Source organism: Gymnogyps californianus, chromosome 6, assembly GCF_018139145.2.
Source record: "Gymnogyps californianus isolate 813 chromosome 6, ASM1813914v2, whole genome shotgun sequence".
NCBI classification, from domain to species: Eukaryota; Metazoa; Chordata; class Aves; order Accipitriformes; family Cathartidae; genus Gymnogyps; species Gymnogyps californianus.
This window is the reverse complement of record NC_059476.1, coordinates 22,632,340-22,659,666: the sequence shown is the minus strand read 5'-3', so window position 1 is coordinate 22,659,666 and position 27,327 is coordinate 22,632,340. Positions and strand designations below refer to the sequence as shown.

General features: G+C 43.0%; 1 protein-coding gene and 1 long non-coding RNA gene across 5 annotated transcripts in view; one reads left to right on the top strand and one right to left on the bottom strand.

Annotated features, from left to right (window-relative positions):
• The window catches only part of LOC127017539 (uncharacterized), a 184,286-nt gene that overhangs the window by 94,932 nt on the left and 62,027 nt on the right, over positions 1–27,327 (top strand). The gene's annotated exons all lie outside the window — the stretch shown is intronic.
• Positions 13,976–27,327, bottom strand: part of PAX2 (paired box 2) — an 85,639-nt gene continuing 72,287 nt past the window's right edge. For 2 of the 4 annotated variants that reach the window (XM_050898648.1, XM_050898646.1), the window contains exons 8-10: positions 22,290–22,391; positions 15,585–15,671; positions 14,110–14,243 (exon numbers count right to left, since the gene is read on the bottom strand). In XM_050898648.1, the coding sequence (XP_050754605.1) occupies positions 14,167–14,243; positions 15,585–15,671; positions 22,290–22,391 (266 nt within the window). In that variant the 3' untranslated portion in view covers positions 14,110–14,166. Of the gene's footprint in view, positions 14,244–15,584; positions 15,672–22,289; positions 22,392–27,327 lie in introns of all 4 variants that reach the window. The other 2 variants (XM_050898644.1, XM_050898647.1) reach the window with 2 other exon arrangements.

Below are 27,327 nucleotides of genomic sequence, written 5' to 3'. Positions count from 1 at the left end.
GTTCCAAATGTTCTGGTTTCTCCCTCTCTTCTGAGAGAACAGGTGATGTCTGTGCTCAGTCTCAGTTTGTGAAGGCAAACAGGTCTTGGAGCAAATAAAAATGTTATTGATTTTTTGCTTTTGCTGTATCAGCCAAGCAAAATACATATGAGGAGCTAAAACACATGAATAAACAAACAATAACGGGTCAAAATAGGCAATCCATACTCAAAGATAAAAATAGAAAGACACACGGGACAATATTGGAGATATCAATAAAGACCATGCCAGGTTTCCAGAATCAAAGACTGTTCTGAGTTCTCTTTAGTTTTGTTTCCACTCTCTCGCCCCTCTTTTTGGTGGGAACTTCTCGTGTGGCACCTGGAGCCAGAGCAGGATTTTCTGGGAAGTCAGTAAGGGCAGAGAAGTTGCCTCCAAGGAGAAGAAATGTTCGACATCACCAGGATGTTTCCCAGGAATGGTACTTCGTGGCCTTTCCCAAAAAAATATTTTGCTGTTTACAGTTTATTTTTTGGTAGCCCTTTGAGACCTCTGGTGTGGGCCAGGAGCTCACTATGTTACCTGCTGTGCAAACACAAAGCAGTAAGAGAATTCCTGCTACGGACAGTAATAACCTTAATCTAGTGAGAGTGATCACCTAATATAGACAGAAGGGGGAGCACAATGAAATAGTTGGAGCAGAGGGTATAATTCAAGTCCCTTCTATTTATAGTAAAACTTAAAAAGAAGTTGGATGGTGAATATGTATCCCAGCTGGTAGAAGAACAGGGGAAGATTTTTCCTAATGAACTTAGAGAAGAGAATTTTCAAAGAAGGACAAGTTAAAAATAAGTTCATTAATTAAAGCTCAGGTCTGATTAGACACAGAAAAAATGATGGATAGATTTTCAGGGATCTTTAGCAACTGTTGTTACAAAAAAATTCAAAAAACTTTAGTGTGTAATGTACAGCTGAGTGTCCCAAACATTCCTCAAAGTCTGCTAGTAAAAATACTGAGCTGTACGTATTTACATGCCTAGCTCACATTTGGACCCTTTTGAGGAGCTGGTCACAACTGGAGAAACTGAGCCTTTGGAATATTCTGACAAAGGTGAAACCAAATAACAAAAGATTATACAGTTCGGAATACTGGCCAGTTTCTTACAGTTACTGGCCAGTGAATCCTCAAAGTAGACTGGGAATAAATACTGGGATGGGAATAAATCGTGGAAGGAAATCTCACTCCACTCCTGAGTGCATCTGCAACAAGCACAGATGCTCATGAACTGGGAAAGTGCTGGGCTGTTGGTGATTTGGTAAAGTTGTGGTGTTTGGTTAGATCCCTGAATGTGGGTTACATTTTAGAGAGCCGCTTTTGGGAATCTTGGCCAAGCACCTCCCTGTATTAATAGCTTTATGGCTGTTCTTTGGGCTATCGGTATGCTTCTGTGAGCTGTTAGCACGTTTTTTCCACTATGTAACATCCTAAAGTTTCTCTTCCACTCTGTCACAGCATTTTCCAACTCATTTGCTTAGACATTCTTTACATAATGTGTATGTATTCCCCTGCCAGAAAAGGATGCAGCAGGTAGAAAACCTGTGTTGAAGATTCATTATCTTTTCCTTCATTTACTTTCTGAAGAATCTGGCAAACCTTTCAAAGTACGCCAGTGAGGTGGGTTTGAGCAGCCACCTCTTGTCTCTTCCCAGAACGTGATTGCTTCCCAGCATCCTTCTGCTAGGGCTAATTGGTGGTGGCCCCCTTTGCTTTTATTCATACCCGCATAAAAGGCAGGAGGATCCAGCGTGCTGGCATGGCTGGTGAGATTTGTGTGTCATTCCCTTTTTGTCAATGATCAGGTGAGCAGCGTTGAATGACTCGCTTCCCCTTTCTATTTTGTCTAACGATAAGTAGGTTGGTCAGGACAGGAATGATGTCTTTCTTTGTACAGTACACAACGCACAGTCGTCGTCTCAGTATCTCTAGGTGATGTTGTAATATGGTTCATAATCACAATACACAGGGACTATAGGGTTTCTTTCCGTGACTGTAGCCTGTGGCTATGCTACTTTGTGTACTCATTCAGTACCCCTTAAGCTGCCTGCTATAAGCGGTCTTTTAGCAGTCTTTTCAAGACCCCAAACAATGATGTACAGATTGTATTTTGACCTTATACGTGTAGCTCAGCAAACGTGTATATGAATGCTAACTAGCATCATCTGGTCAATGTTTTACCAGATTCATCTTTCACATGAAAATCAGTACTTTGTATGCTCAGTTTGGCAAGTCTCAAACACTCAGTGAGCAAGAATTGCTTTCCTCCACCTGCGAGAATAATGTCATGAGCTTAAATGTCATAAAGAGCTTTTTTGCTGTTTGTTTTTAAGCTCTTTGTCTTGTCTTTTTGAGCCTGTAATTGAAACTGGGCGGTAGAACCAAATGAACTCACAACTGTTCTAGGAAGGCTGAGATTTTCATCTTATATCATATATCCTGTAACTAGAACAAAAGCACAAAATTTTTCATGAGACTTGTGAGGCAACAGTGAGAATTAGTCATGTACCATATTCTGGTTTTGAGAGAACTGGCTGGCTACTGCACTGCCAAGACAATTACATTGATACCTGCAAACAATGTAAGTGACATATGATGGCAGAGCTGTTCTGAGCAAAACAAAGTAGAAAGAGAAAATACAGGTGCCTGAGATGAGGTTTGTGATGGGGTGCTTAAGAGGCAACATAAATCCATCATCAAGCAGCAGCTCTGTGGAAGAACAATTTTCTTGAATGGTTCAGTGGCAACCTAATGCAAATATGCAAATGATTACACTTTGAAAAATTAGATTAAATTATCTTTTTGAATGCAAAAGAAGCAATTAATAAAAACTTGGCACCCTTCTTTGGGGCAGACAGCAGAGTTCAGAATTTTCCAGTGAAAACTGGACAAGTTGAGATGTCCCCTGAAGTCTGATCTCTCTGGGGATCATTCCCACAGTTATCATCAGCTCCTAAGCGCCCCAGCTTCTCTCAAGCACCATGGTGTGAGCTGTTGCTCTTTGCTGCCATTTTTCTTCCTCTTTTATGCCTCTATAAAAAATGCTTCCCTTGACATGCAAGGCCTCATTCAATCAGTCTGCGATCCCCTCCCTTCCTAGCAGAGAGGAAGAAATACCCTCTCTGCTTCTCCTCAGTGGTTGACCAGATAGGCAGGGTGCACACAGCAGCTTTGGAAAGGGGTTTGGAATATGTCCTCTCTCTCCTCCGTGGTATCGTGGCTCAGTCCCCAGAGCCCCAGGGATGCAGCATGTCACATTTACCGCTCCTGCTACATCGTTGTAGCCACCAGAAAACCTGCATAGTTTAAGAAATCAAATCTTTCACTTAAGATGTGAAAAAAACATGTCCAGAACAAAAGGTGATGCCAGTTCCTTGCCTCTCACCAGAGCCGTGAGGAAAGAGCCAAGCTGCAGACTGTATTGAAAGTGAGGAGGGTAAACTCCCCCTTCCTCCTTTCCCATCCCAGCCCCAACCCAGCCCCCAATAAGGCTTCATGTCTCCGTGAATGGAGTCCCTCTGAGCACGATGCTGAGCCAGAGGAGTGACAGGTGCCTCCTGATATGCCTAAATGAGAAGAACCAATCGGAGGAGCCTGCCCAGCTTTTGTTGTCATCTGGCTTTGCTCACGAAAGATGAGTTTGATTGACGGATGCATCAAGGTTCACAGTTTATTGGTTTTTGCAAAAGAGCCAGATCTGCCAATTTAGACAGGGGAGTGACACAAAACTTTCCATCTAAATGGACTAATTTTACCACAGGGAATTCCCAGGCAGAGCGCTCCAAGGCAGGCGCAGTCCTGTTTTATTTTTTAACAAGGACTGAATGACAAATATAAACGACAGTTCTAGGCTGACGGAACATCAGCATTTGACACTTCACAGGGGAGCGGTGAAATAAACAATAGGCAGAGAAATTGAATTAGAATCAGATGAGAGTCAGCTAGAGAGGGAGAGGAGGGCCTGATTCTCTACCAAATCATTTATAAAAGAGCAAACTGAATACTAAGTAGGTATAACATGCTCACATCCTGGTTTATTAGCAAATTTAACCTACTAGCATATCACACTTGCGTGATGTAAATGGATCACTGGACAAAGGTGGGTGGTAGGGGAGACCAATGCACAGGGAGTGGGAGTGTACAAGGGGTTTCTGTTTGTGGCGGTGCGAACCTCTTGTGATAATCTTACCCTGTGTTACTAATAGACTCTACAAAGTTAGAGCAAAAAGTATGACAAGTTCATTTAATTTCTCTCCTGTTCCCTCTGGCACGTTGCCTGCAGAGTTCTGTCTGGTCTTCCTGTATTATGGCACTTGCTAACCTTTGGGTACCCAGCCTTGCAGCCTTGGCTCAATTCTTTTACTGCTATTTTTTTCTCTAGGACTTTTCAATTTACAAGAGGCAATCCATGACATTTAAGGAGAATGATTCTGTGCAAAGTCTGTCTGGGACTTCTGAGTGTGGACCGTGTCTGCTTGAGATAAAAGGTTGTCTCAGCTGATAGCATTAGCAAGCTATTATCCTATTTCTACTCAGCTTTAACAGGGGGATAGGATATATAAACTTTCCTGATGGGTTAGACAGCTAACTGTTAGCTAGACATTGCTTGGTAGAAATTTGGATTCCTGGATTTTATGTCATGCTCTGAGATTTGAAGCGTATCTAGAGAAGTGATTTTCAATCTTTTTCAATTAGCAGACAGGAAGAACAAAAAACAATCAGTAGAAGAATAGCTGCCAGTATAGTGCATCTAGGTCCATAAGCTCACTTTTCCCAGTTACATTAAAAACAGTTTCCTTAAAAATAAACTAGAGATTTTAAAAACATAAGTTAAAAACTACTGGTCTTGATGTTAGAGAAAGGGGCATGAAAATAAGGGGCTTTGGATTGATTTGCTTGTTAATGATGATTTGACTTTCATATATGAGTCTGAAAAGTGCATACGTAGAAGCTGCCTTATTAGCTAGGCGCCATAACGAACCATTACTGGCATATTAAGGAGGTGGCAAACGCAGGTCTGTAGTTAAAACTGCATTCTGATGGAGGCTGACATGGAGGAAAAACGCTTCTTTCTTCTGTACACAGAGGTGCTATATCTGTGTGAAATTTCACACTGTTCAGTCTTATACCCTTTGGGTTTTCTGTGTAGGTTTTGTTTGTCTTCCTTTCATAAGTGTTCAACAGGGTGTGTTTGAAATTGGTCTCAGGCTGAAAGTCATTATGTTTGTAATATTTCATTGTTGGTGTGTCTCTTTAAAACAGAATGATTTTTCTCCTTTTGAACACACATGGGGCAAAGCCAGAGTAATTCTGATGCAAATAATATGTTTTGAAAGGAGACAATTTAGAAGTGAAGCCATTTTTGTTATGTTTCATAATGGAAAGCTTATCCTTCAGCAAAGACTAGTGCGTAGTTCTCGGTGAAACCATGGCATGCGTTGCATTGCATCAAGATGGTCCCTTACAGTTTTTCTCTCGGGGATGGAAGCCACAGGCAGTTTCAGTTTCAGCTGGTCAGCTTTTACTTACAAACTCTGGCAGCAGAAAGTTAGGCTGCCTGTAGTAAAGATGGATGTTGCCTCTGTCCTGAAGCCTGGTGTTCCTATGAGAGCAGTAAAGGGGACTGTGGAGAGCAGCAGAAAACAGTAAGGGAGAGAAGGTCCTCTGAGTGTGTGGGGGAAAGGGGTGCGTGGAGAAGCCAATAGTGCCTGAGCAGGGAATGTAGGGTGCAGGATGGTCTCCCCAGTGTGTACGACAAGGAACATGGGAGGGTTTATACCTGAGAGGGTAGGGGGCAGAGGAGGAGGAAGGGGAATTACAGAGAATCCATGTTTTCCATGAGGGGCAATGCTAAGGGACAACATGCCTAGGGCAGGAGAACTGCCAAGGCACTGAAAGGGATCTTGAAGGAAAGGGCAGAAGAGGTGGCAGGGGTTGCAAGAAGCAGCCAGGGCTGACAAGGGGGGTTATCCTGCTACAGGGATAAGGAACAGTGGAAAAAGGTCCTCTCCAAGCAGCTGCTATGGAATGAATTTTCAGGTAGAGTTTTGAACCCAAAATGATCAAACATGCTTTGCATGGGCAGCTTCCACCAAAATGTCAAACAGCAGAAGGCAGGAAAAAACCCAAGTCTTTGACAAGCTTTGGTATCAGACCAGCTCTGTCAGCCTTGCCAGGAGTTACAGGGCCATTTCCAGGTCTTGTGACATTTGAGCTCCTTCTGAAAGCACTAGACCACAGGGTCCCTGCGATGCAGTGAGATGCTCACTGTTCACTAGAAGTGAATTTCTGACTCTCGCAGTGGAAGAGGCACAATTAATAACGTAGCTAGAGACATCTTGACTAAAATTAGAAGTCAAATAAAAGTTCTTGTGTTTTTATTTTATATACATGTATATAAATATACATATATACAAAATGGTATCTGGTGTTATATACAAATTACACGATTTCCAGTCAATCTTGTGATTTTTGTGTGTACTTGGTTCACGATTTTCAAGTACGAGGGGCTGGCAATACAGGCTCTAACAAACTTCCTTTGCTTCATTGCAGACAGCTCCTGAATCACGTAAGTTAACTGTCCTGAGGATATTCCCAGCTTTTTTAATAAAGCAGACAAGAATTTAGGTACAGACTGTTTACTATGCATATCTTCATTAACCGCTACTTGTTTTAGTGAGCTGATCCTTCCCTTAATATTTTAAAGTATTTTCCTTCGGATACAAGCATCATTGTGTAGATTTACTAGATGATAGTTTTCAGGATCAATTTTTTCCTTTAAAGCATTGGTGCCATGTTTGCTGTTCTTCCATTTTTGCCATTCCCGAGGTCCTTACAGTTTTTCAGCACTGATTGTGTGTCCAGTAAATTCATCCGCTACCTTGATTAATACCTTCAGATGTGTATTATCTTTCCTTGCCTACACCTCATGAAAGAACGTATTTATTTTTGAAGAAGGTTGTCATCATCTCAGAATGTTCAAATTTTTCTTTATTTTTCTTGTCAGAGTAATTATAAAGAGGATTTCTTTACTTAATGTTGCATAATCTCTTACAATATCATTTTCCTCATTAGGAGACAGACTGTGGTGCTCTTTTTAGTTTTACCACACAACATTTTCACGCTGAGAACTCCCATTGATTATGCAGGATTATTAAAGGAACATAATACTAGTTGGAATGGTAGAAATAGCTCTTTCATGCAGGTATTTCTTTTTGCAAGATATATAAGTTCTTGGAAGTTGCAAAAGTTTTGCTATAGTTCTTAACTATCAGTTATGGAGACTCACGCAGGAATGTCAGGGTGTGGTTCTCTGGGCTGTATTAAGCGCGATACAAATGAGATGATCATGCTAGCTACTAAATCCTTCTTCTAAGATTATTTTACCAGGGTGAAATTTGAAAATCCATTTTGCTTTCTTCTCGCGCATCTGTCTGTTGATTCTTAGCCTGTCTTTCACCTCTGACAGCAAATGTACATTAGTAATTTCCTTTGATTCCAGTCAGTTTAACATCCAGGATCTCACCTATTAATCCACTGCTTGATCTTATCACCTAAACTTTGCTAGAGAAAGATAGTTCTGATGCATAAAAGATTTCAGAATTTTGGAACCCAGTTTTGTTCTGATTTTGAGCACAAGCCTATCCCTGCATCACATCCCAGGCCTGTCTGTCTCGCAGGCGGCGGACCCTGGAAACCCGAGGCCTCCGACTTCAAGATAGTTGCCAGGCAGTTTTGCTGCAGTGTTGTGAAAATTGAATTGCTTTTACAGACTCTTTGGATTTCAACAAATTGACTTTCACTTACGGAAAATGCCACGTTGGAGGATTTTCAGTCTATTCTATTAATACTGCAAGGTAAAAGTATAAACTGAAACAAAAGGAAATGTTTTAACTCTCTGATGAGCAAAAGCTTCATGAAAGCATTTGATTTCATGACAGCACTTCTGCACAGCTTTCCTTAAGATACACATGCACCAGCAGAAAATGTGGCCCACTGGCTTTCGTGAGCTGTTGTGAAAATATTTTTAAATGACTAAAAATTGTAGAAGCAAAACTGATTTAGCCTAGCCTGACTCCTTGCTACGTTTTTACTCCACCTCTATGACCTTAAACTGCATCTGACTTCTGGAGAATTAATGCTTGACTGAGAAAAAATTGAGTGAATACCTCAGTATTTGGTATGTTTGTAGCATACCTTAATATAATGCCTACCTCTTTGTTAGGCGGACGATGAATAGCTTGGAGAATGGGTTATTAATAACTTTGCATTTGGTTTTGCCCCCTGGTTGACCAAGACAGAGATTAAGAGAGAGCAAGCTACAACAAGACATCAGGCTAACAGAATTCCTCTCGTGAAACTAAAACCGGGGTAGCAGAGAAGTGGGGGTAAGACCTGAGAGCTGTCAGTCCCCCTCCCTTTACTGAGACCTCACACACAGCCCCCACAGTGCTCTGAGGGAGCATCAGGGCTGATTCTGGAAGACTTAAAATCCTCCTCGAGGCACGCTGAGCAGGTGCTGCTCATCCCCAGTTGGGGCTATGAGGAAACAGGCATAGAGGGGAAGGGGACTCTGGGTTACCCCACATCTTTGTGATGTTGCGGCTACCCAACAGCATTTTGATTTTCCGAACTACCTGGGGACACCTGATGTGTTATGGAACATTGGGAGTCAATTGAGTGAGATCAATAGAAGAGGGAGTCCTGCTGACAATGAATAGGAGTGGGGTGGTGGCTGCTGGGGGCTCAGAGGCTGGATTGCACTGTAGGGTGTTGCAAGCATGTGCGGCGCCTTCCATCACGCAGCGTGGTGGTTGTTAGCAATCATAGTGTTTACATGGTGCCCGAAGGGTGCTAGGTGCAACTAATGTAACATCCTGGAGACCTCAAGGGGAATCCACTGGAGAGAGAAGTGCTGAGGCGGGGAGAGAGAGAGAAGGAGAAGGAAGGAGAAACAAGCCAGAAGCCACAAAAATGACATACCAAAAAAAAAAATTGTTTTTATTTCTCATGTGCACAAAAAGAGAAAAGAAAAGAGTCAAACAGAACTGAAGCAATGAGGAAAAGCCAAGAGTGGCTGCAGCAGCCTAGAATGGATATGACCCTGCACCTGGCACTGGCCCCCTCCCCTCCACGGTCTCATGTCTAGCTTAGCCTGGAGAGCATCAGCAGAGCTGCTTACAGCTGGATTTGTCATCAGTTCTGTAATTGTCATTGTTTGGTCCCTCCTTCCTGCTTTGCAAGTTTGCCACCGTCCTGGGCCCAGCCAAGGAGCACACTGTTGGTGTTTGGGGGGTCCCTCGGAAGCCCTCGTTCTGTCAGTGCCAAAGGGGGCAGCTATGATTATTTCTTTTCCCAGAGGGGGGCTTTTCCTTAGGGACAAAAGGGTGGGGGTTTTCCAACAGTTCAGCAAACCAAAAATTCCTTTAGGAAAATGTTTATGTGCATATATAATTATATACCTAAGAGGAGAAAGAGGTGCAGGGTTTTTTGTTTTCCTTTTGTTGTTTGTTTAACATCCTCACATTCATGTTGTGATTAATTCTGAAGTCTTACTCTGAATTTGAATCATCGCTACCAATGGGTCAGAAAGCATGCAGACTTCTCCCTGTTTCCACAGCAGGGCTCATTGCCACTAACCCTCCCCAACAGATTTACAGATCACAAGGGTGTCAGCTTTAATGCATCCACGCTGTGCAATCCTCCCCCCATCTTGCCCCACATCCCATTGGGCCAAAAGGACGTGGGAGCTTCAGAAAACAGGACTCAAAAGTGCTGCCCAGTTTTAAACGCCATGGTCCCTGTTGCTTCCAGCGAAGCATGGCATTTGAGAACTCACGAGATTCTTCCCCCGTGAAAAAATGGTGACAGAAGGAGATCCGGTCACACAACACTTCTGCTTGGTCTGTTAGATAAAGCAAAGATAGCAGCAGAGCTAAGAATGATAGAAGAAAGATGTGAAGGGAGAGCTAAGGAAGAAGAATAAAGAAACGAAGAATGATTTGTGAGAAAAAGGAAAAGAGAAATGTAATGGAAACATTAATTATTATTCAGAATAATACTTAACACTTTGATAGAATTTTCTTTCCAGGATCTCAAAGCACTGAGCCGGTGCTAATTAATTCAGCTGCGCAATCCCCCTGTGAACTAGGAACTATTGTTATCCCCATTTTACAGAAATTGGAATTGAGGCATGGGGTGGAAATTGGACTTGACAAAGGTTCTCTAGAGCCACGAGGAGAACTGGGGAGTCTGAGGTCCCAGATACCTGCTCTCATATCAGTAATGCTGTTCCTTCTCTGGATAGAAAAGTGCATTGGGAATGAAGAATAATAAAAGAGAGGGGTAGAAATGGAATGGAAAGAGGGTGTGAGGGAGAAAGGGAAGAGACAGCAGAATGGAGGAGAGAGATGTGAGTCATAGACTTCACTGGATTTTGCATAGTGATTTCTTCCTCCAATTCTTTTTCATTTTTTCCTGTAAAACTTTTTAAAGAAAAATGAAAAAAAAAATCCACCTATAACAAAGCAACTGTTGGCCTGTTGGGGAAGGGGTCCTTCCAAGGTTTGGCTGTTCCCTCAGGTTCTGGATTTGTGCTGTGCTTTATTGAACACATCGTTTTGTTTTCAGTGAGCACAACGAGACTTGCACAGTACAGACAGCGTGTTCCTTATCTACAGGATGAGACGAGGCTGTTTTAATAACTACCATGATGAAGATGGAGATGAACTTATATACAAGAGGAATTGCCTTCACATTACACACATTATCTTCCTACAAAGCAGCAATTGTTTTTGCAAATAACATAATATTAAATAATTGGTAGAATTTTTGCGTTTCCTGCATAGTCCAGTCTAATGGAATCTATATGAATATTGATGGTTTTCTTCTGCATAATATCACCACATAAATCCCCATGTCAGCTACTAGACTTTAGCTATAATACTGCTTTACAATGCATCCACCGACTGTAAATCAAAACAACCAACACAAGAAACTCTTTGGCAAATGTAATTCAGTACATTCGCATGGGGGTCTACAGATAGTGGTGGAAGAGGATTAGACTGCCCAGTCCTTTGCATAATTCTGCTTTCCTTTTAATTTTCCTGGTCAAACTACATGCCATACTTAGGAACTTTCCAGACCAATCCAATGCCTGGTGGAAGTCCTCTTTTATCAGTGGAGTTACACCAACAATGGATTTGGCCCTCCGAGGGTCAAATCAAACCAGCCATGAGTGAGCCAACCAAATCCTGCTTTCATACCCTAGCTCGTGTCTCAAGTTTAGCGAAACACCATTATAAAAATAAGCATTTCTGAGCTGCTAGCTTCTCTTGAGGTGGCCCCTGGACTGCAGGTTGCCAAGTGTGAGGTGTGACAGTCTCCTTTTCTCTGGCCTCCTCAGGAGGTTCTCCTTGCTGGTCCTGGGATTTACTGCCTCTGCCCCGACCACCTGCTGAGTGAAACTGGGTGGTGCACAAGCAGAGCAAAGGCTGTACTGAGAGACTAAAAGGGAGACTTTACTAACAGGGTCCAGCATCTATCTGGTGTCTGTGGAGGAAAACAGAAGGAGTGGTGAAAGTAAATATTTAGAAATTACTCAGAATTTTCTTCTCGTATAGAATAAGATAACAGGCCAAATTCTGGTCTCGGTGACGGTGTAACAACTCTGCTGTTTGCAGCAGGTTACTCAGAGGGAAGACGTGCAGAATGACACTTTTAATAGATCAGGAGTAACCTCTTTGATTTTATTCTGTACAGGAACAGATTTTAGCTCTATATCTTCTATGTAAACATCCCCCCCAAATACCCTTATCCTTTGGGCACCCCATTAAAGAAGACACAGACCTATAATCAGCTAGAGCCATGCAAGGGCTGAAAGTGTTAGGTGAAAGGGGCCTTTGGGATCAACACAGCTGTTTACTGATGATGGATTTCATACATACAAGTTAAACTTGGAGACAGAATACCGAGTCCACAACCACATCTCCTCTGAGGCTTAGAACTTTGGATTTTATACATAATGTTGGCTGTACAGATTGCTCCGCTGTTCACTTTTGTGCCCTTCGGGGGTTCGATTCTCAATCCTGTCTTTGTCCATGGACAGTAGCCCACGAGTTTTATCTGAAACCTCTCTAAAACAACAAGGATCTACTTTGGCAGACTTGATGCCCTGGGGACAGGCTATAGCTGCCTTCATGTTTTCTTTGAGTATTTTTTAGGAAGTGTCAGTGCAAGGAACAGTTTATGAGTTTGCTGACGATACAGGAGTAATAAGCATTTCTATTGACAGTTAGCCTTTTGCAGAACAGTGTTTGCCAGTCACTTGGGAACCAAAAAGAGCAGAGAATCCCTAGAGAATCATCAGGTGAGCATTTGGGATAAGGGGTAAATATTAGGGTGCACAATATAGGATTGAAGATGAAAAGATGGGGCTGTATGTTGGGACTGGCTGGTAGGATGCAGGCATATGGATTTGAATGGAGGCCTATAAATTAGTAGGTGTATGAGCAGATGGACTGGGAATCGAAGGGGGCCCATATAGCAAGGCTATAGTGGTTAGGAAATTAGGTATTGGGCACAGATAATGAGGCTGTTGTCACCAGCAGTGGGGATCTGGAGAATGGGTGTTGGGCGTATCTAAAATTGTGAAAGTTGGGATGTGGGTGAACCGAAGTTGTCACGGGTACAGGGGTTAAGGTAAAAGGAGCAGAGGCTAAGGGCTAGGGAACCAAGCAATAATCCCAGCCAATCTTGAATTTGTCCATCTCAGTCTCAGCTGTCCAGAGGGCAATCAGATGGGCCCACGTGAAGCCCCACACTTTCCACACCACACAGCGCAGTTAGAGCGCAGCTGGGCTTGTTTTCTTTGTTTGCCAACCAGTGACATGGAAAACGTTTGTTGACTCAGAGTGCTTTTTTGTCGACTGATGTGTTTGGTAACTTTGTCAGATGTGACTTGTCCACACTGCTCCCCAGAGACAGGATTTGGGAAAGGGGGAGGAGGAGGCGACAGGGGTGGAGCTGGCATCCAATCCTCTCCAATACCACCATCCCATTGTAGTGCAAAACAGAAAGGAAACAAAACCCTAGAGTGAAAGAGGAGCATCAAACGTCAGAGGAACTCGTCTGCCATTCAGGTGGCGGGGAGGGATGGGACTTGGAGTTTTATTTTTGTAGTGTTTTTTTAATTATTATTTTGGTTTTTTTGTTGCTTTTGTTTGCTTGGGTTTTTTAGAAAATTGGGGATTTGTTCTTTTTTTTTTCCTTTTTACAGACCTTCATGACAAAGCATAAAAACACAGTTATATTTATATATCTATTTATATATTTCTTCATTTCGTCGGTTGGTTTGTAAATGTTGCTCCATCCTCCTGTCTGAGCTGATTGTGTGTCACAGGAATTGTGGGTGTATGTGTGAGGTTCCTCCCAACTCTGGCCTGCAAAGTCACCACGTGTGAGGTGCAGCCAACTATGGGGGAAGCCATGCTGGAGAGTGGGGATGAGGTGCACAGAGAACCCCTCGTGGGGTGCAGATAGTTACTTGGTCCTTTTCTTCAATGCCAGATGGGCCAGGTCTCTGTACTGCCATCTCTGCTCTAGCCAGACTGTTCCCTCTGTCCTGGGAAACAGGGTGAGCATCACAGGTTACACATGTTGAAGAGTCCACCACAGAAGAGCATATCTTTGGGGAACACTGTTTCATGAGCGGCGTTGTCCCCTGCTTCCCCTGGCCCTTACCGCTCCCAGAAGAAGGGGGTCCTGTAAGGCAATGGTTGCCAGCTGCATTGCTTCCCAGTCCCCCTGAAGTCCTGGAAGCCAAGAGGACTTCGTGTGGCTGAGCTTTGCCCAGGCACGGTGGAGGGCTCCTGCAGGAGAAGCCTCTTGGCCACAGGCTCTTCCCGGAGTGGGGGGAGCGGTCGGGGTGGGGGGCAGGGGGAGGGCAGGGGGTCTCAGTCTTGTGTGGTGAGCGCTTGGTCCGGCGCCTTCGTGGCGAAGAGGAAGGAACTGGACTGTGGGGAGGAACGGAGAAGGTCTCTTCAGCCTTCCCAGGGATGGAGGGAGGTGATCAGACAGGTACAATGTGGAGGCCTAAGCTGTCGCCCTGCAGTTTCATGTGGTTTCCATGGTAACTAGTGGCGGTCATAGGCAGCGGCAGCAGTGGGAGGTGCGGAGCCCCGGGATGTGGCACTATAATAATAAGGGGAACCTGAAAGTTAACACAGGAGAAGAATGGACTGGTTGAAAGGACAAACAGTAAAAAAAAAAAAAAAAAAAAAAAAAAAATCAAATAAAAAATAAAACAATCAAACAAAGAAAAGAAACAAAGGAGAACTGAGAAGGAAAGGAAAGGAAAAAAGAAAAGGAAACGAACCAAAAGAACGAACTTGGGGACTCAGCTCTTAATGGGATTAGGGAAAGGCAATCAGTGGAAGCCAGCTGAGGGCTGCGTTTCAGTGGAGAGATGCCACTGTGGCCTCTGGCTCTGAAGCCCCTCTACAGGAAGGAGACCCTTTTGCTCCTTCTGACCGTCAGTAAGTTGCCGAGAGGGAAGCCCGTGAGCATTGCAGCACAAATACACCACACCTGATCCGCAGCCACAAGGAAAAGTGTCAGGGCCAGATGTTCTGAGCATACCTGACAAAGTGTAATGGGTCACTTTTAAAATCAGGAGGGGAGAAATGAAACAAAATTACCATGTTTTATTGCTTGGGATTTTGGTCACATTTGGCATGAAAGCTCTCTCGATGGTTATTGAATGTGTGTTAAATAGTGATTGATTATTAAGATCCCATTTACTGAGGTTTAACAACACTGGAATAAAACGTGCATCTATTATCCAGTTGTTAAACCTCAGTAAATACGTAGGTAATAATCACAGCTGATTTATTTTACATATAATAAATCTCTTCCTATTCCCTTGCAAAGAAATGTTGTGTTAGAAGATGCGGTCTTATGGGAGGTTTTTTCCCCTCTGAAAAAAACCTGACTATTTCTGGGCATATTAGTCACTGGAGATGGATATATCCCTGCAAGAAAACTCCACTGGCTATTATAAACCTAGTGATGCAGCCTGTCTCCCACTCTGGACATTGTTCCAACTGATTTGATTGATAGGAAGAACTTCTGTGGGATTTCCAGATCACCAGGAATTTACTCTGGGTTTAGCTTGGGAGAGGAGTGAAACCTCATCTGGATTTTGAATCAGACCTCGAATGGATGCTGACTGCAGCCTGAGAGAGTACCAGAACCTGAATTTAACTTCTGATCTAATCTGGAATGAACTGTGGGTGCAGCCTGTGGAGAAGCCAGAGATGAACTGGAATTCTGAAGTGTCTCATGAAAGAGGAATTGGCCTCAGAACAGATACAAAACACATGTGAGGTATATACCCGTCTAGACACTGGACTGGAGAGCGAGGAAAAAGGCCTCTCACCTGCCCAAATACTTGAAAACCCTCTTCAGAAACAAAAAAACAAAGAAAAGAAAACAAAGAGACAAACAGAAGGAGCGCGAGGCTGGGGGTGTGCTGTGGGAAAGAGGTACTCACTTAGTAATGCAGGGTTGCTGAACCGCCAGGCCTCGTTGTAGGTTGTGTACTGAGGGTGGCTGTAGGGGTTCCCTGAGAACTCGCTCCCTGGAAGAAACCAAGGAAGGTGTGAAATACAGTTAGGAATGAAGATTTATGTCTGCTGTTCCATCACGCCAGTGTTCATGCTGAATCCGTATGCCAGCAGGAAAACTAGTGTATGTAGCTTCCTTGCACAGCTGGGACTGTGCCCTTCAGGACACTGTAGTGTTTGTTCAGCGCAATGTTGCTTACCTATACAATTAAAAATCATAAGATTGACCTCTTCAGAATCAAGAAATTAGTTTAAAATAATGAAATTCAATAATACAAATAAATAATTAAACTGGTTTATTTTTCGTTGCCTTCTGGCTTCTGATTCTCAGGTTGCAGTAGGATTGCATATGCAAGCTTTTTCTGCAATTAACTATCAGCTTTCTTTTAAATAAAATCTAAGGTTCTCCAGTAGCATCAAGACAGCAGGCATGGGAGCTTGATGGGACAAGCTCACAATAAACTCATTGGAACTAGCAGTGCTGTTGATGGCAATATGTATTGCTAAGTTTTGCTTGTAGGGCACTGAGGGTGATGACATATTTGTGGAGAAGAGTATTGTTCGTTTTTGGAAATGTTGTGAGAGTAGGGTGGGCTTAAATATAAAACAAAATGGAAAACATATTGTTGTGGTTTAACCCCAGCCAGCAACTAAGCACCACGCAGCCGCTTGCTTACTCCTCCCTCCTCCCGGTGGGATGGGGAGGAGAATCGAAAAAAAAGTAAAACTCATGGGTTGAGATAAGAATGGTTTAATAACTAAAGTAAAATAAAATATAATACTAACAATAATAATAATAAAATATAATAATTGTAATGAAAAGGAATATAACAAAAAAAAAAGAAAAAGAAAAAAAATAAAACCCAAGAAAAGACAAGCGATGCACAATGCAATTGCTCACCACCCGCTGACCGATGCCCGAGCAGCGATCCAACCCTCCCAGCCAACTCCCCCCCTGTTTATATACTGGGCATGACGTTCCATGGTATGGAATACCCCTTTGGCTAGTTCAGGTCAGCTGCCCCGGCTCTGCTCCCTCCCAGCTTCTTGCACACCTGCTTGCTGGCAGAGCATGGGAAACTGAAAAGTTCTTGACTTAAGATAAGCGCTACTTAGCAACAACTAAAACATCAGAGTGTTATCAACATCATTCTCACACTAAATCCAAAACACAGCACTGTACCAGCTACTAGGAAGAAAATTAACTCTATCCCAGCTGAAACCAGGACAGATATGAATCTCTTTCTTACTCTGTATGATGGTGTTAGTCAGAAAAGTGATTCATATGTGATTAACCCCACCTTTATGCTTAGTTAGTGAGTTACAGAGAAAACTTGCTGTATTCCAGTTCCAGAAAATAATTTTCTAATGATTAGCGCTTCAGGTACTATTCTGAATCTGAAATACAAGCTGGGCTACAGCTCCCTTTTTCACATTCAGTAAAATGGCCCAAACCAAAATACTTGTGAACTTTGTGATCTAATAAGAATCTGACCCAAGATTTGAATGTTGTAGAGTCTTCTTAAATGCTCAATTTTATTGTGCATAAGGAGCTGAGTCTCCTTGTTTTATAGAAGGCTGTGCAGGGCTAAGGGAATTATATTTGGTAACTGAGGAGGTATGGTGCTGCATTCAAAATAAATAGATCTCCCAAAACTTAAAAATGTATGCTTCTGTTAAGTAAAAACATGCCATTATCTGATCATAACCTCAATTTAATACAGTACCAACTGACTGGGGACAATTAGTGCCGTCTGAAAGGCATTATGTGCTTAAAAGACAGTGAAAGAACAGCGTGCCTATTAGCTTCTGGTCTGCCCTGAGGCAGGGGTGGAGTTGTTACAACAGAAGTGTTTGGAAAGCACCTGGGGTTCCTGCTAGATACCATGGAATAGGGAAAGAAGGCAATGCAAGACGTGCTGGATGCCTGTGATACAATTACCAAAGAAATGTCAATTAATTATATTGTAATCTCTGCAAATCTCCCCTCACCGGAGAGTTAAAGCCAAAACCAGAGATTCTCAGATGGTGGAAATGAAGTCTGTTGAAGTCAGGGGATTTGCACTGGTTTAAACTTGAGGACAATCTGTGCAGCTAGGTTTTTTAAAGACACTCAGGGTAATAATCAAAGTAGTCAGTACGAAAATGTGTATGTATCAAAAACAACCACCATCCAAAGGTATTTTAGTCACAGTAGTTTTTAGTTTCAGTGTAAAACCTCATTTTGTGTGACAGACTTTGCTAAATACTGTTTTAATGATAATAACTCAGCATATTTCCATATCTAGAAACATCCTGCACTGAAAATCCTGACAGCTACCTGGGAAGGAATAGGTGAGACCTGCGAAGGTGACCAAGATGCTGTGGGATAGGATACAAAGGCAAAAAGCAATGCATAGTCCAGATTTATCTCTACTGAAGTGACTTACCTGTGGGATATACTGGAATGAGTTTGCCCACCAAAGAAGGAAAAAAACTATCCAGATGATAATTTCTGCTTTGAAATGCCTCATATAAACATCACTTCTCTGCATGGAGAGAAGCTGTTCTGGTATTTCAAGGCTTCTCTCTCACCCTCTTCTGAGTTGTCACCCTAAACTGTTTATAGTGTTCCTAAAGCACGGGTTAAGTAGAGGAGAAAGAGCCCCAGCTATGGAGAGCTGGGGAGGAGGGAGGGCAGCCACTGGAAACTGTTTATTGACGAGGAGTGAAAGCATGCATGCAGCAGGATAATGAGCTTTTGAGCTCAACTGTGACCAAGAGGAACTGAGCTATCGCCTTCCCCGATCACTAATGAAACAAGTGTAATTTCCTCATCAACATTGGATTCTGTTTAACGACTCCCTGCCGTTGCCATCACCAGCCCTCTGCAGGCTCTATGCTGCTCTGTGTAAACTGCAGTTCCCTTCAGCGGATGCTTGCTTCACCAAAACAGTTTGCAGAAATTTGATGGCCTTTCTGGGAAAGAGGAAGAATTGAGACGGGGATCAAAGGTGCTCTGTTACCTGTGCAGGACACATCTCTCAGGCGCATAGTTTAAGTGTAGCATAATACCTGATTCATCCTTCTTTGAGTGACTAACCCCTGCTTTTTCAAGTGTGTGCTCAGAGACTACTGGCTTTCATCCACATCTACAGCCTGTGACCTGAAGTTACAGGCAAGGGCAAATGCAGGATATGTATCTTACCACATCATCAGCATAAACCTCAGAGATATTTGCGTGCATGACTGACCATGTTGCATGGATGTATTGCTACTGGAGACAAGCTCTTCTCTAGACTATACAAGTAGAAGTCTAGTGAAAGGTTGTCATGGATAGAACAGAGCAGCTTTGGTTAGCACTGGTCAAACAACCTTCTCAGAAACAGTTTTCCACTGGAAAATGCTGTATCATCGAAATGGAAATGTTTTGCACGAGCTTGTCAGCTTCAATGGAGTTTCGGAAAGGAAAGTTCTGAAATGATTGCAAATTGAAACAAAGTATTATGTTTCAACTTTCTTGTTTTGTTTCATTTTGCCTTTCGCATCTCATTTAATTTCCTTTCAACTCTTTTATTATTTTAATATGTCTTGACATCTAGAACATGTTGATGTTATTGAAATGTTTCATCCTGATGTTTGCAAATTGAACTATTTCAAGATTCTGACTCCTCATCCCAATGCAAGATGAAAACACATGTCAAAAAATCAGAGTTTTGCATGGGTTGGAAATTCTGCTTTCTGACCAGTTCTGTGTTTAGCTCTGCACCTTTATTTAGAGAAGACAGAGCCTCTTTCTCATATTCACTCACATCTGGACAATAAGGTTTGTTTGCGTGTCAGTATGTTTCTTAAAGATACTCCCTGAGTGGTTATCTTGCTGGCTTCTTGTTTCCAATGTAGTTAAAGCACTGACCCCTGATCTTTCTTGGCCTGGGGGCATGTAACAAACCATTGGCAACGTCATATTTGTCCTCTCTGTTCAACCTGGACTCAACAGAGGTTGCAAGCAAGCACAGAGGATCGATCTCATGAGGCCTCTATTCTGTGCAATCTGTGCTCTGGGAACCTTTACTAACAGTATTTCTTGGTATCTGTATTTAAATCTTGGCACGTTTAGTCTTCTAATACAGAAACCATGAGGCATGAAGTGAGCCTAGCAGGTGGCAGGTTCAGAACAAATAAGGGAGGTCGTTTTCACACAATATGTAGTTAAGCTACAGAACTTCTTGCCATAGGTTGCTACAGATGTTAAAGGCTTATATGGGTTCAAGAGACACTGTTTAAGTTTGTGGAGGGGAAATCTATTGAGGGTGTTTAATATTAAATACAAAGATACTAAGTCTGGTTTAGGAAGTCTTTGGGAGGCTGGGAGACCTTTTGAGAAAGTACCGATATCTGCTTGCTCTACTCTTACACCCTTCCCCAGGCATTCACTTTTGACCCCTGACAGAGTAGTGGCTGCAGAGATCTGCAGTGTGGCCCATTAAAGCCAAGTCTTCTGTTCCTTCCCAGGAAGCCTCTTTATCTCCAGCTTGTTGGCTTCAGTCACATTAGAAGACAGGAATAGAAGGGCTGCCAGGCTGGGTCTGACCAGTGGGGTATGACTGAAACAGCCAGACCTTGATGCTCTGTGGAAAGATACAGTAACTACTGCAGGATGCCCAAGTAGGCCACTGGAAAAACTTCCTCTAATTGAATGTTGACATCAGATTTAATGTAAAGATATCCATTTGACTTGAATAATCTTTTTTTAATTTGGAGTATAACTCAACTTTTTTCTTTATCATCCTGTTCCTTTTCTTTTTGGGGGTATTTGTGTATTTTTGGGGACACTGCTGTCTTGTGGATAAGTAGCTTCCACATCAAGGAGCTGAAATACCCTATTCTTGGATAAGCGACCCCTCTGATTAGTGCTCTTAAAATTTTTGTCCCAGTTTAGATGTCAGTATCATCCCTGTGATGAGGACTTACGTAGCAGTCACTGAACAGTTGAGAAGTTGAGAACAGTTAGAAGTTGAGAAGAACCTGTTTTTTAGAAGTACCTATTCAAAGAGCCAGCTATTTTGGTGTTATTAATCATTTCTGTATGCCATGACCTTCTATGAGTTTTGACATATAACTGACTTAAATGTTGACAACTGAGTCTACCTACTGTTACTGTGGGGAGGGGCTTAATTGATTTATATTGTCTTAGCGCTTCTCTGATTCTGGAGCCAAACCATCTCACTGAAAAATTTAGTGTAGAAGAAGATGCCCTAAAATTTGCCAACTCTGCACCACCCCAAAAGTTCAGCAAGCTGGTCAACTATACCAAGGGACTAAAGTCGGGGTGAGGAGGGGACCAATCCACTATCTTTTACTGATCTGGCGGTCAATCACATCATCTTCACAGCATAGCCCAGGATTTTGTTGTGCCTTAGGATCACAAGCGGTAGGTAGCTTGTTAGCTCTGGAATGTGACCATAGGCATTAGCCGGTACTTCATGGTATATAAGCAGTGATTTGTCATTTAAAGATGTTAAGACTTTGACCTGCAAACATTTCCTATCAGTGATATTTTCACTATCCTCGCTGCAGTGTATGTTCATTTAGCTAGCTGTTCCGAGATTTAGATGCGGGTTAAGTTAGGCTTTTCACTCATAAGCCCTGGCAAATCATATCATAGTGATTTAAGAGCTTTTTGTCCTCAGCTTTCTGCTGCTTCAGTTCTCGAGTGATCCCTTCCGTAGCAGAGGTTGCAGAATGGACTGTATACCTGCTCATTAGCCGTCACGACTCACAACCCAGGGCAGTAACATAAACAGAAATCAGTGGCAGATGAAGTTCTGAGTTCTAAGCTACCGTGGCTAAGAAACAAAAATCCTGCCTCTTCATTTATCTGCTGGGGATAACTGTCATCAGAGGAGTGGGGAATAGAGCCTGGGGTAATAAACTCTTCAATTGCCCTAGGGTAAATGGTCCTTTCTTCTCCCTAAAAAGTGGGAGAATCCATATGCCAAGAGAAGGTTATTTCTCCAAAGGCATTGGGTAGCAAAGAAACAGTTTGCCTTTGAAGGCAGGATTAGGTAGATAGATGGATTGGAGGCACTATCTTACAAACAGGAGGTGGGTAAGTAGTTGGTTGTTGAAAGTGAGTAGTTAGTTTCTCCTGAAATGCTGTTAATCATTGCTGAGTTCTTAGCTAGTTTAGGCTATGGACAGTAGGTCTCCAAAAACTGCAGGTATTAAATTACCATTGATGATTTTCAGTTTTATGCCCTGGCTTTAGATAGAAGGTAAGTTGTTACCCTAAGTTAGTGGATAGCTGAATATCCTCAGCCATGAGCAGTACATAATAATCTGCACGGGTCATTGGAAAATAATTACATTAGTTAATGAATACTAAGGTTAATTAATTACCAATTAATTGCCACAGGTTATAGATAGCTAGTTGCCCATAGCAGCAGTGAATCAGTTACTAGGGGGAAAGAGATACGTTACAAAAAGGGTTGTTAGCTACACTGGTTATAGGCATCTGATGATTTCTTTATGAAAAGAATAGCCCTTAATATCAGCAAAGCAATAGCAAAGCCAACTGTGAAAGCTCTTACAATGCTAGTATACCGTTCAAACATGTGTGCACCATTACTGAAGTCTAAGGGCTGACTTACCAGGAACCATTCCTGCAAGAGTTGAGGTTGGGTAGCTGCCTTGTCCAGTTGGGGGAACATGGGGTGGGTAGCCAGGCAAGGTGGTGCTTGCCATATCACGACCTGGAAAGGGAAAGAATCAGGACAGGTGATCAACAGGGATAAGATCTTTCAATATTGATTTGATATCACCTTTTGTCCCACTCTCACATGACTAGCAGCTTGATAGGCAAGTGCTGTGCAGCCTTCTCTTACATAAGTGCTGTCCATCCACTGAAAATTTTGGGGGAAGATTGTGGCACTTTTGATCTCACACTGTAAGGATGGATGTTAAAACTTAGCTTTGTGAGGCTCAAAAGAATTTGTTTTCTTTCATTGTAGACTTTGGATCTATTTTAACTAAATCAAAATGGCCCTGAGCTGCACAGAGAACGGCAGCATATTCATTGCCAGAGTAGCTGAGGTCCTGTCTATATGCAGTGGATGCAGTTCCAAAACTGTGGTGATGTTGCTTTAGGGCATGATCAATGTGCAAGGCATTGGAAAGTGATCCAAGAGTTTTCTGTGCCTGTCTCTCTTCCCACCTCTGCCATTCACCTGCTGATGATTTTAGGCAAGTCACTTCACTTCTCTGTGCTTCTTTTTATGCTGCAAACTCTTTGGTGCAAGGGCACACTTTTAGTACATTTGCACAGTCCTTAGCATGAGATCAATACCGGTTGGACTCCTTCCAGGTGCTGGTGTAACATATATAATAATAGGATCATGCAAATTAGTTTGAGTCCCACTTCATTTTTATCACAGGTACAAGTTTCTGTTAGTACTACTTAAAGTTGGGATATCTTTTCTCCACCAAAGAAGTAGAGAGGGGTGTGGACTGAGTGGATGATTGTAGTTTATTTTTCATCTCTTAGGAAGTGCAGCTGGAGGCTTCTTGGTTGATGCCAGAGGCATTTCCTCATTTGGACTGGTTAGCCTGAAAATGGGCCAGCCAGAAGGGCATTTGCTGTTAGTGCTTATTGCATTTAAATGAACTAAAATCATCTCAGAAGCTGCTGGGAGTTTCAAGCCAAAACCAAAAAAAAAAAAAAAAAAAGGCTAAATAAATTAAGATAATCTTTCCCCCACAGCTGCTGGGAGATTTACAGCTCAACCTCCAATACTGCCTACTGAGATCTCAGCCTGTTCCAGGCGTCCAAAGCCTTTCACATTCCCTAGGTGAGCTGTAGCTCACCAAGAAGTTTGTTGCTGTGTTAAATTTTGTCTCTCCTGTCTGTTCTAACTGGAGGGCTGGAGTCTGATTTGCCTTTAGAAGTGACAGGTTCAGTATGGCCCGTTACCACCACTGGAGTCACTGGAACTGTGCTGGGATATGCCAATGAAAGAAGAATAAGAGTTAGTTTAGCTCTACTAGTGGCAGAATGATAACTGATAAAGCAGGCCCTGGAACAAGCATGAACATTGGCTGGGGAATCAGAAATAAATAACAGTTACACAGCAAAGCAAAAACTAATCAACATGGAGCATTAACCTGAAGGGAGGAAGTTTCTCTGGGATGAGGTAGACTAAACCAGTGTCATTGCTTTCATAGGTCTTGACTAAAGCTTACTGAGGTGACTTGCTCAGGAAAAAAGAAATGCAAGTTCATTCTTTCTCCCTGAAGAGGTTCCTGATCAGTGGCTGATGTTCCTAGCTCACCTCCTCTTAGATAATGGCACAGAACTACCAGAAAACGGCTGAGCCGTTTTCCAGCCACTCCCCAATATTGATAAAAATAAATATATAATGCCTCAGGGATTTATATTCTACACTCTTCTACTCTTTTATCACCATCATTCCTTTAGTGATTTGTAGCTGTGTGTTAAGCTGTATGATTAACACCTACTAGATGTAGTTCTTTCTTTTTTTTCTCACATTCTTTTAAGGCAAGAAAGTTTTACGCTTAAAATTCATGTTCTTTTGGTTTCATTTATAGACTAGCCTGAGAAATAACAACAGGTGATGAGTGAGAAAACAGTGTCACTGAAAAGTTAGAGAGAACATTATGTAGCAGCAGGCAAAATTAATTCATTTTGACACTTCCATTCAGGTGGGAACACATGCACACTCACTCTGCTACTCGATCTATGCACATACGCCCCTGTGTTTTGTTCAGACATGAGCGTACAGAGGCTGATGTTCAAAACTCAGTGTGGAAAATTTGTTGGGAAGTGATCATCTGTCAAAATCCCAATCTTGAAAAAGAAGATAACAAACAAGTACAGTATCAGCAACATGAATAAGAGTCCCACAGAGAGACTCTTAAAATGCTCTTATATACAAGCAGGCCCCTTCCATTACCTACTCTCATTACCAACAGGTAGACAGGATTATTAAATTCTTGTACTCCAGGGCTATGGCAAAGCTTGCACCTATCCTGCTCATAACGTGCTTCCAACTCCAGCCATTCTCCCTTCTCCAAGAGCCTTCTGAGTGAGGAACAGCACCTTCATCACTGTGACATTGTTTGAGCTTTTGAACACTTTCTCCCATGTCTAATTCTCCATAAGGGTCCTAAGGCAGGTGCCTCTCCTGAAACACAGTGCCTTCTAGGCTAGAGGGTGGTCATATATGACTGCATCCCCACAGAACTATACTGTTGGAGAGAGTCTGTCAGGAGACTCCTTGACTTAGGAAGTGCCCAGAGCTCAGAGGCTCTTACTGGCTGCAGTAAGATTGGACCAAGACAGTGTTATGAACACAAAAGTCTTCTCTGATGTTACTTGCTGCTTTCCTACAGGGAGGTTTAGAAATGCGAATCTCACCTGACAAGACAAAGGGAGGATGTTAGGTCAAAAGAGAAAAATAATACAGGAACATGAAGGAGGCAGAGGTAAGATGTGTTTCTTGAGCATTAGGAACTGTGGTCTGCACTAAGACTTTGTCTGTTCTGAAAAAGCCCAAATTACATTCTTTGACAGTGGAGTGACAGCAGCCTCAGTGGTAACCTGAAATGATACCCACTATTTCGTCCAAGCCACCCCTGAGCTTCTGCAGCAATGTTGCTTCAGTCACCTTGCACAGGAGTTTCCCCTAGTACCTACCTGAAACTTGTCCTTCCTCCCCATCCTCCCCTCCAGCCTGCTGCACCTAAGTGCTGCCATCTTCTGCAACCTATTTCTTCACTTCTGTCCTTCCCTTAAAGGCCACCTACCTCAGGTCTGTATTCCTTTGGCTGTAAGACATTATAGTCTCTCACCCACCCTTCCTGGTCTTGACATTCAGACGTGATGCCCTGTTTCTTAACTACTTGGTCTGCTGTGTGAAGGCACCAGCTCACATTGACTCTCCCAAACCAGGTGACTCAAATATTGCTCACAACATAGCTATGGCAGTGCTCACCAACTGCCTATGTATTTATCTAACTTAGTAGTTTGTACAGCCCACGCTGAACGACCCTGTCAGTCCTAGAGCTGGCTAGGTTATTCAAGCTGCTATCATCTACCTTAGGCTAGCACACAGTACCCTTGCTGGGCCTACAGTACTCGGGCATTATGGCTATTGAGGCCACACAGGATTTTGCTGTATGAGTGTTTCTATACTAAGTCCCAGACCCATCCAACTGGGACACTCAGTCACTTCTAGGTAGTTACAGCTTCTTTTCCCATTTCATTCTAAAAAATGAAGGACAGGCATGAAATCTTTTTGTGACTCTCCATGGAGCTGAGAACACATGCTGCGTACACAGAACTGGAACATGGTTGCTCTGGTTCCCACTTGCACTCAAAGAGCTTGCAGCATTTACTGGTCTCCCCGTCAGACGAAACTGAACCCCTTGCCTGCAGCATCCCCACTGAGTTTGTGGCCAAGGCCAGTTACCTGCTATCAGAGGCTGGCTGCTGGACTGCCCAAAGTGGGCACCATGATGAAGGAAGGCACTGTAGCAAGGCGTGGACGCATCGTCTGAAAGGGCCATGTGGAAGGGCTGAAGATCAGCCTGCCCAGAGCCGACCGGCGTGGTGGGGGTGAAAGGGGTGAGAGAGGCTCCATGAGGCTCTTGCTTTATACTGAGGGGAGAGGAGAGGTTTTCTGTGGTAGGGTAAGGGATGGACACAGACAGACAAAGGGAACGGGGAGGAAGAGGAGGGTGGGGAAGGGAGGAGAGGAAGAACAAAATGGGTAAATGAAAATGGAGTGGTTAAAATCTACAGGGAAATTAATTTAAAAACAAAAAATAAAATAAAAAGGTTAGGAGTAGATCAGAGGAGCCAGTGCTGAGACAACAGCAGTAAATGCACCCGGGGGCTAGGCTCTGACTGCAGGGATGCCTCTGCAGGGGCAGCAGGAGATTAGGAGAATGGAGTGCAGTGGCAGATGGGAGTAATGGGATGCAGGAGAAGGAGAGGTGAGGGAGGGAACATGCAGGAGAGGGAGGACAGGAAGAAGCGTAGGGCTGGGAAGGAGAAGAATGCTCTGAAGCTTCTGTGCTCCCTTTCCTACTGCTTTCTCTCACTGGCCAAGGGCCCATGAAGATGCTACACTTACACAGTTTGGCCCAGGGAACTATACCACTTCATGTCTTCAAACCCAAGGTAACCTTTCCCAGGAAAGCAGTGTTGTTATGAGCATCTATTAAACAGGATGCTCAGTGTAATGGCCAAAGCTTCTCAAGCCAAACTCTGTAAAAGCTTTGACAAAAAAGGTGTAGCTGAAGTTTGAGGTGGTTAAAATAAAAATGGGACTGTGCAATTAATGGGTGGATAGACAGATAGATCAATCGATTGATCTTATTCACAGTGGCACACTTTGGAGCTTTAACCATAAAAGCAGTCAGTACTGACTCAGTTCCCAGAGTATAGTGTTGCCAGACAGATACCTTGACAGAGAGATATAATGGAGGAGAGGAAATGTGGAGGACTTAAAAGGTCTCATTTTCATTGTTGTTTGCATTGGACCTCCATTTCTGATGTGCAGATTTGCATAGGCACAATAGATACAGCTTTGCAACTGCTCCTAACTTGGCTGCCAAGTAAGAGGTTTGGGAATTGGAGAACCCTGTGACCTAAAGCATGGGTACTCC